Genomic DNA, 9358 nt, shown 5'->3' on the forward strand with positions numbered 1-9358 from the left:
CTGAGTAAAGGGCATCTCAGAAGGCTGAGATAGGTGGGGTCAATGGGAGATAGGCACGTAGCAGGAGCTAGCACGGGAATCGGCCAGGGTGCCGAGAAGGATGTGTTTGTGGGCGGTTTGGATGTTAGGGTGTGTGTGTGTGTGTGTGTGTGCGACCAGAAGACGATGAGCCTTGCGTAGTATGTGTGAGATTCATTGGGGGCCGGTGTGAGCAAAGAAGGGCCTACCCCTTCAGGTTCTGTGCAGAGCTAGGTCCCTGTGCCACAGCTACTGTGTGTGTGTGTGTGTGTGTGTGTGTGTGTGTGTGTTGCCGCCACACACGGTGGCTGCCCCTAGGCGTAGGAGGAGATCTTATCAGCTCTAGGTGTGTGTGGAGTTTCAGGCTACCTCATCACCCCCCATTTCTCCACCTCCCATTGGGCCTTGCTCCTCATCCTCTGTACAGGAAGTGGGCTCGCCCTGGGTTTCAGTCTGTTGTTGGCCTAGCTGCTGTCTGCTACCTAAGCTGCGGAGCAGGAGATGGCCGTGGACCCACTCTCCGATAGGCCTGCAGGGAGCATACCGCCTCAACTCCATGTTGCAGCCAGGTAATGTCTCTGTGTTGTCCTCTGGGAGCTCAGGGTACCCCACCACCTCTTGGTGGTCTTCCCTGGGGACATGGGGCTGGGGAGACACTCATCTCTGACTCAGTTCCCCCCGTAGTTTCTGTCTGAGTTTTGATGTTCAACCTTGTCTTAGGATCCCCTTGGGATGGAGTAACTTGACTGTTCTGGTTTCTCCTTTAAGACTAAGCCCCTTCCAATGTCAGTGGCTCCTTTCCAGCCTATACTGTGGGGGGCTGTGAGCCCCTTTGCTGTGAGGGCTTTCCCTGTGCCCCACGTGGTGATGTCTTAGCCCAGAGGGGGTAGAGGATGAGCTAGACTCAGAGACGACAGAGTGTGGGGGACAGGTGGGATCCACCGCTGCTTCCTGTGGAGTGGGTCTCAGACTGAGTACTCCTTAGGCAGCTAGGGAGGGAGAGAGGGGAGGGGAATCTTCCCTAGGACCTGGTTGTGAGCCGGCTCTGTTGATCAACATTATCTGAGGGCCTTAGGCTGGAGGCCAGAGGTAAGGCTCTAGCTTAGATGTGCCTCTTAGTTTACTGAGTGGCTAGAGAAGCCAAGAGTGTCTCCAGACACTGGGACCCATCTCCGACGCTGCCTGAGGTAGGAACTTTCCACCGTTAGCTGTGTTTGTAGCACATCGGGGCCAAGGTGGGTGGCTGAGGAGGGCAGAACTATCTTTGAAGGTTACCCTTCTTCCACAGCAAAAGGTAAGCAGTGTGTGTGTGTATGTGTGTGTGTCTTTGGGGAGGAGGTCAAAGGTCAGCAGGTCAGATATGCAGTCTCCTGCTTCCCATCCTCCCTCAGCCCAGATCCTGGATCCCACAGACCTGTAGAGCCTCAGACTGCCCCAGGCTGAGACTTGTTCCTTCTGTCCTGGGAAACAGCCTGATTTGGGGCCATGTAGAAAGAGCCATCATAGGACCTTCTCTTGTGCTGTGAGACCATGCTGTGACATGTGTGGGTTGGTCAGGGGCAGGGATCATGACTGTCAGTCACCGCTGACCCTGCTCTGTCGCCGTCATCACTGTGACCCAGTTAGAACAGCCTGGGCCTGTGGGATGACAGGGCCTGCCGAGGCCTCAGTGGTGACATATGAGTCAGGGGTGGGAGCGTTTGGTAGCTGTGAAGGGCATGCGTGGGTGAGCCTCAGGGGGAGAGTGCCTGAGACTCAGGTCTTGAGCTGTGCTTGCTCTGCCCGAGGCTGGCCTCACGCTGTGGAGTTTTGAGTGGCTTTCTCAATCTCCCGGGGACTCCATTTCCTTCTTGTCGAAGAAGGGGGCCAGTACCACAACCCTGCCCCTAGCCAGACGTTTCTAGAAACTGCTTCCATATTTTCTTCTGTCTTACACTGTCCATGGTGGGTGGATAGTCCTGTGACTGATCAGCCAGCTTGGGGCTGGGGAGCGGGCATGAGAGCTTTATCCTAGGCCTGCTGTGCTTTGAGCTGATTCTTGTGGTCTGGCCCCGACCTGCCTATGCTTTTGTCGCTTTCATCCCGCTTCCTCTCGCCCAGGGTTATGTCCCAGGTCTCTTACAGCTTGAGGCTGCTCAGATGTCTGGGCCAAACCTGGGTGACTCCCTCATCAAAGCCTATAGGACTTCAGCTCATGTGGGGACCCCTTGCTTAGGTTCTTCAGGGACCTGGAAGGGCTTCCTTCTGACCCAACTACCTGCAGGGAGCTGATCCTTCGGGACAGGGAGGTCCCAAGTAGAACCCCAGCTCTGAAGACTTGACTCTGGGAGCCTCGGTCTCCATGTCTGTGTAGCAAGGACACAGAACATCTGCTGAGCTGCCAGGCAGAAGAGAGTAGCTGGAAGCCCGAAGGCCTTGGCACACAACCTGGGCAGAGCTCACTGAAGATCCCTGGCAAGCACTATCACCAGGCCGTCCGGCATTACACGCTGCCCTGCAGATCCCTGAACACATGTGGTTCCTTCAGGGCACGACATTTATTGAGCACCTCCTGTGCAACAAGCTCACCATTTGGAGTGGGCATTCTGCCTTGCCAGTCTGGCAGCTGTAGTACCAGAGGGTTGGACAGCAACCCAAGGCAGGACATCCTTCCTTCACGGGGGAACCTGGTGAGCGCCGCAGAACTAGGAGGAAGGGGAATTTGAAAGGGACATTAAAGGGTAGCAGGAGCCTTGGGGACACTGGAGAAAGGACAACCCCAGAAAGGCTCTCTGATGACCAGGCCAGAGAGAGTCCCCAGCTTGTGTAGCCTGCCAGAACAGCCTAGGGCAGGGCTCAGCCTTGCTTTGCAGGCTCCTCTTGGTGGCCCTGTGGCGTCTCCTCCTCTGAGCCCACCCTTCCGCTTTCGTTCCATTGCATTAGTTCACGTCATGAAAGGTGAGGGCAGAGCATGCAGGGTACCCCCGGAGCCCCATGGCTGGCAAGCAGCTGTCTGATATGTGAGAAGTACTACGTTGGTAACCAGAGGCCCAGGGATGAATTAAATCTAAAATGCGCCTTGTCCTCGCGGATTGTCTGCGACTCCTGTGCATGGGTGTGCATGTATGTGAGTGTGCGTGTGCGCGTGTAAGCACGAAAACGGATGGGTAAACATGGCATTCCCCTTGTTTTCCACTGCAGTTTCTACGGTTTTAGTTACCTCCATCAACCGTGGTTGGAAAATATTAAACAGAAAATTCCGGAACGAAGTAATTCATTCATTTTGAATTGAATAGTTGAATATTGTTCTAAGTCTTATGCGAAAGCCTTGAGCTCTCCTTCTCTCTCCTGCATGGGGCCTGAGCGATTCCTTTGCCCAGAATATCCGTGATATAGATGCTTTTTCACCCATTTGTCCCCTAGGGGGCTTGATTGTCCAATCCCCTGTGCAGAGCTCTCAGTGCTGTGAGTGCCCGGTCACCCCACCTCACCTGGTTACACCGGGTGGGCACCTGCTGGAGGACACTTTGAGTGGGAGAGACCTCTTTCACACCGTGCTCAGGAGAGCCTGCTGATGTCCCTAGGAATCTTTTTGTACTGCTCACACTGCCACCTGTTTCTCATGGTGGCTCTGTAATGTATAGGACAAACATAGTATGCGTAAGGATCGGTTTGGTTCAGGATCCTTGGAGGTCCCCTCAAGGGGACAGATTTACTTACTACTTTCCACAAGCAAACAGACAATGCTGATGCAAAAATTGGAGCAACTCCTGATTAGGATGGGAAGGAAGGGAGTGAGCTCCTGTGGTCAGAGGGCCTGGGGCTGGACTGCTCTGGCTCTGGCTGGGTGGAGAGCCAAGTGGGGTGTGGGTCCTGCCTTGTTCTCATTTGAATCTCTGGTCTCCTCCACTTAGGGCTTGTGTCCTCAGCTCTGCAGCTTGGATGTGATGGCTGCCACAGCTCTGTCCTGGTGTCTGTCCCTCTACGTCCTCCTCTTGCCCTTGCCTGCACCTTGGGTGTCTGCAGCAGTGAACGGTAAGGTCGCAGCATTTTGATGTCTTTGCTTTCCCTGGTGGGAGGCAGCATCCCAGACTCCTCCTTCAGAGAGGAGAGCCGACAACAGCAGGAGGCAGGGGAGCAAGGATGAGGTGATGGGACCAGAAGGCAGGTGTCCACAGTCCGATGTCCTAAATAGGCTTCTCCTAGGCACAAGGAGAGGCTGCCAATTGTCCCTGTTTAGCCATTCATTGGCTGCTGGTCCTTCTATCTCGGGAGCTCACTTTCCTTTCTTTGAAATGTGTCTGAATTGGGGGGGGGTGACAGGTGGCTCAGTGGGTAAGGTACCTGTCCTGCAAACATGAGAACTTGAGTCCACATTTAAAACACTAACTTAAAAACTATTCAGGAATGGGCTGGCAAGGTATCCCAGTGGGCAGCGCTTATCTCACAGACCTGACGATCTGAGTTCAGTCTCCCAGATCCCAGGGTGGAAGGAAACAGCCAATTCTCAAAAGCTGTCTTCTGGCCTCTACACATGTGCCGTGGCATCCGTGCCATGTGCACCTACGCACAGGTGCACACACACATTCTAAGGGGAAGAAAAAGCAAGGCATGGTAGTAAACACTTGCAATCCCATTGATGAGGTGGAGACAGGAGGATTCCCGGGGCTTGCTCCCCAGCCAGTCTAGCTGAATTGTCAAGCCAGGGTTTCAGTGAAAGACCCTCTCAAAGACCCAAGGAGGATGGTGCCTGGGGTTCTCTGGTTTCCACATGCATGTGCACAGCGCATGCAAGCACACACAGACACAACATGACACGAGCTAGAACCCTTTTCCTGCTTTTCTGAGTCACCTACCTCCCCAGGCAGGCACAGGGTGCTGGGAGCAAGGTAGTAGATGTGCCCAGAGGCCATGTGTGCCCTGCAGCCTGCCACTCACACCTCCTTTGCACACAGACTGTCCCCATCTTAAGTGCTTCTACGATTCAAGAGCCAATGTCTCCTGCACGTGGAGCCCAGAAGAGACCTTTCAGGTCACACACTGCCAAATCCAAGCCAAGTCAGACCAACGGTGAGTGTGGCCGGCCTGTCACGGGGCAGAACCTCAGGGCTGTGGGAGCTCTAAGCTGTAGAATCCTGAGCCTGAGATTCACAGTAGTTAGCATCAGGCTCAGCCACTTGGTCGTCTGGGCTCCGGCAAGTGGGTGGGATCCAGACTCTAGTTGAAAACTGGAGAGGCCCTGAGCCAGGTTGTTTGGGGACAGTCAGTGAGAGCCTTTGATGCCAACCATGTCAGAGGCAAACAGGGTGGGCACTTCATGATTCCTAAGTTTTTTGAGTAATCTGGTATTTTGGGAGAGCCCTCAGGCAATTGTGGGACCAGGGACCATTGCCTGAGGGTGATGTTGTCCTGTAGGGACAGGGGGTATCTGGCAAGACACAGGCTTCTTTAGGCTTAATTTAACTGCTTAGAACTTGGGGAACCCTTGGAGTGGGGGTGAGGCCTGAGCGGATTTGTGTTCTTTGGTCACCTTGGCTGCTGGGAGGCCATGATGGGTGTTGGGGTGGTGAAGGCATGGAAGGTGTTCTGGAGGGGAAGAACTCTGGGAGCACGGGGGGCAGCTGGCTCCTTGCCCACTGTGCTGCTGTCCCTAGTTCCTAGTACAGCAGCTGAGGGTGGTGCTGGGAAAAGGGTCTCTGGGTAGCTCTTTAGTCCTGCCTTGCTTTCTAAGGTGTCTTTTCTGTTTTGCAAGGTCCTGGAACACAACCTGTAATCTATTTCCTGTGACTCAGGCATCCTGGGCCTGCAACCTGATCCTTGGACGCCCAGATGTAAGTAGCATGGGCAGTGTGTGTGTGTGTGTGTGAGTGTGTGTGTGTGGTCAAGTCCTTTCAGCTGTAAGAAGCATGGGCATTGTGTGTGTGTGTGTGTGTGTGGTCAAGTCCTTTCAGCTGTGGGCTGAGTTCTCAGAGTGGTCCTGGACTTCTGCAAGCATCAGCCTGGTGATGGAGAGCAGGTTCCATGCACTGAGAAGGAAGGATAGGAGGTGGGGTATTGGGCCTACAACCTTGTTGCCCCCACACAGATGCTTGGTCCCCCACGCCCTACTGTGGGTCAGGCCACCCTTCTGTGTCCTGCTGCTGCTGACCATCATACCAGACTCTGGCTGAGGCCTCAGCGTCTCGACTCTTGGGGAAAGCGGCATGCTAAAGTTGGTCATCTCGGCCATGCCGCCGCCTCAGAACAGCTCTCTGACTCCGTGCAACTTCAGTGCCTCAGTTTCCCCTCCCATAAAATAGAAAAGAAAATGGAAGCGCCCTCAAAGGGTCATTCTGGTTCAAAGCAGATATGGAGAGTCAGAAATAGATCCCCACAATTTTGTCTTCTTACCAAGGAAGCATCTAAGACCGAGAGATGCGGTGTCTGCTGAAGGTCACCCAGCCACAGGCAACTGAGCTGGGATTGACCCCAGTTCTGTGGGCTCCTGCTGACTTTTCCACATCTCCCATCTCTTGTTGGGCCCGGGTCTAGACCATGTGGATGGAATTTAAAATTTTCCTCAGATCCTTTGAAGAAAGGGGCAAGGCAGGGGCAAGATAGGTGTAAGGGTCTACCCGGAGGAGCCCAGGCTGTGCTGTCCAGGCTGTGGCAGGTTTCACACATTCTCAGAGGAAGGGGAGGGGAGGACGGTGTATATCACAGCTGGCGAATCTCCAGCTATGCCAACATGGGGGCTTTGCAGGGACCTGCCTTCCAGCCTGTCCCTAGCTATGTGACCTTTGGCAAGTCCCTAACCCTCTCTGTGTTTCAGAGTGCTGGGCTAACTGATGGGAATAGTGATAGTATAAGTCTGTCTCAGAGGGTAGTGAGAGGTAATTTATGCAAAGAAGAGGGGACAGAAGTCCCCAGCAGCCTGGTACTGGCAATACCTTCAGGACAACCACAGCAAAAATAACCGAGCCATGCTATTATTATGTGGGTGAACCAGAACTGGTAGCAGCTGTGGGAGACGCAGGCAGAGTCCTCAGTGAAGGGGTTGGGAGCAGTTCCTGGTTGGTTGGTCAGGGTACTCTGATGGCCAAGTTCAAAGTTTGGGTAGGACGGAGGAGTTAGGCCTCAAGGTTTGGACTGCAAACCACGACCCAGTCCCAGAGCATAGGTCGTACCGTGTCCTACCTCTGGGCCTTCTCCTGCACCCTCCTGTCTACATGGGAATCTATGGCACGGCGTACTTGGGGGACCACGTCATTTATTTTCTGTGCTCTGGTCATTCTGGGAAGCTGTGGCTGTAATGGCCTCATGCGAACCCCACTTCCTGCTCTTAAGCTGAGTGGTCTGAGCATCCCTTACCTCAGGCTTCTAGACTAGCATGGAGAGGGACCACTGAGCTCATTAGCAAGATGTGAGCTGAGCAGTAGCTGCCTGGGACACACTCAGTACCTGAACGTTTCCTTCCTTCTGGAAGAGTCAGGGGTTAAGGCTATTCCATAGGTCCAGTTCTGCCTTCTCTGAGGATTTGCATACCTCTTGTGATGGGGAACTTCCTCTCAACCCTGGTGGCCTACTTTTGTTTATATCAGGGATTAGTGGATGAACATGCTCGCTGTGCCAAACCCAGCGGCTGCCTGTGGTTGTAAATAATGTGGTTACTGGAATGTGGTCCCGACAGCAATTCATTTGCTGTCTCTGTAGTTCTTCTGAGATCATAGCAGAGTTGAGTTGTGACAGAAGCCATGTGGCCTGTGCAACCTGGCTGGCTGTAGACAATATTTGCTGTCCCCTGCCTTAGAAGGCTAGTAGAGATGAGGTGCGTCCTTGCCTAGACATTCTCATGGCTCCTTCTTCTCAATGGCTTCTGGCAGTCACACCTCTCTCGGTCCTCCCTTGTAGTCCCAGTGTCTGAACGCTGTGGATATCCTCAACGTAAATGTGATGTGTTGGGAAAGAGACAACTGGCGCAGAGTGAAGACCTGCAGATTCCGTCCCTTTGACAAGCGTGAGTACAGAGTCCGGGTTTGTGGGTCCCATCTCTCCTGGTAGTCATCAGCCTCTGAGCCCTCCTCAAACCTGCCCTCTCGCCTACCTGGAGAGCTCCCCATCCCAACCCTCTCCTCTTCATCATACCCCACCCCTGCCTGGAAGATCCCACTCACCCTTCAGCTCCCACCTAGTTGTGAGTCTGTCTCCCTTGCTGGTCCGGGAACTCCCTGAGGGCAGACTCTCTGCTGACCCTGCAGCTCCTCTCTGAGCACCCAATTCTAGGCCCGAGCAGGCAGTGCTTGTTTGCAGAAGGTTTGTTGAATGACTGAGTGACCTTGGAGGCCGCCTCTAGAGAAAAGAAGGGGTAGAGGGGAGATCCATGCAGAATCCAAATCTCAGCCTTGTCTTGACTCAATCCAGCTGGCGGAGGTCATTGAACATGTTGGGTCTTAGTTTTGTCCTTTGTAAAGTGGGAGAACTGAGGTCCTCGTGACAGGAAGGAATGTGAGTTAGGATACATGAACTGCTCAGTACCTCGGCGTGGGAAAAGACTTGCGTTTTGTGGGTGGACAGAATCTCGGAGTTACAGATTTAGAGCAGTTTGGTTCAGGAAAAATGAAGTAAATATCATACTTAAAATCCACACAGGCTGGGCGTGTGGCTAGAACACTTGCCAAGCTTGTGCCAAAACACTCTCACTAATATTAATAGACAAATATATTGAATAAATGAATAAATGTATACATATAGTGTAACTGAGAAATAAATCAGGCATGTTTATGATTTATATTTGCATTTAATAAGTATACCTGTGGAATACACAGATATAAATTTATATTAAATACAATGCAATTAAGTTATATATTTATAATTACTTACATTTATGTTTTATACTATATAAATGTATTCATGTGAGCACAAATACATCAATAATATAGATACTTGGATAAAATAAAGTACATGATCTGATTCCTGTACAGATCTCAGATCAGTATTCAAGCAGGGCAAGGCTGCTTGCCAATCACTCAACAGCTGGTTAGTCATCCTGGAAAGTGCCTCAGGAACCAAAGGCTCATCAGACATCCCAGACCCTGACTCAGGCAACCCAGGAGGGGGTGGGCACAAAAGGAGGAAGATCCCAAATAGACTCATTCTGTCAGGTGTAGGCGGACTAACAAGAGGAGGGTTGCAAAACTGAGGAGAAGCAGGTGTAGAGAAAGAGCAGGTGCAGAGAAGGAGGAGAAGCAGGTGCAGAGGAAGAGCAAGGGCAGAAGAAGAGGAGAAGCAGGTGTAGAGGAAGAGCAGATGCAGGGAAGAGCAGGTGCAGAGGTGGATGAGAAGCAGGTGCAGAGGAAGAGCAGGTGCAGAGGAAGAGCAGGTG

The 9358-nt window shown here is 52.7% G+C and overlaps 1 protein-coding gene across 1 annotated transcript in view; it reads left to right on the forward strand.

Annotated features, from left to right (window-relative positions):
* Window positions 1-3944: 3944 nt before the first annotated feature.
* The window catches only part of Il2rb (interleukin 2 receptor subunit beta), a 9986-nt gene continuing 4572 nt past the window's right edge, over window positions 3945-9358 (forward strand). Inside the window, exons 1-4 of the mRNA XM_005354240.1 lie at window positions 3945-4032; window positions 4953-5067; window positions 5750-5828; window positions 7888-7993. Coding sequence (XP_005354297.1) covers window positions 3945-4032; window positions 4953-5067; window positions 5750-5828; window positions 7888-7993 — 388 coding nt within the window. The remainder of the gene's footprint in view (window positions 4033-4952; window positions 5068-5749; window positions 5829-7887; window positions 7994-9358) is intronic.

Source organism: Microtus ochrogaster, chromosome 15 (genome assembly GCF_000317375.1).
Source record: "Microtus ochrogaster isolate Prairie Vole_2 chromosome 15, MicOch1.0, whole genome shotgun sequence".
In the NCBI taxonomy this organism is placed as follows: Eukaryota; Metazoa; Chordata; class Mammalia; order Rodentia; family Cricetidae; genus Microtus; species Microtus ochrogaster.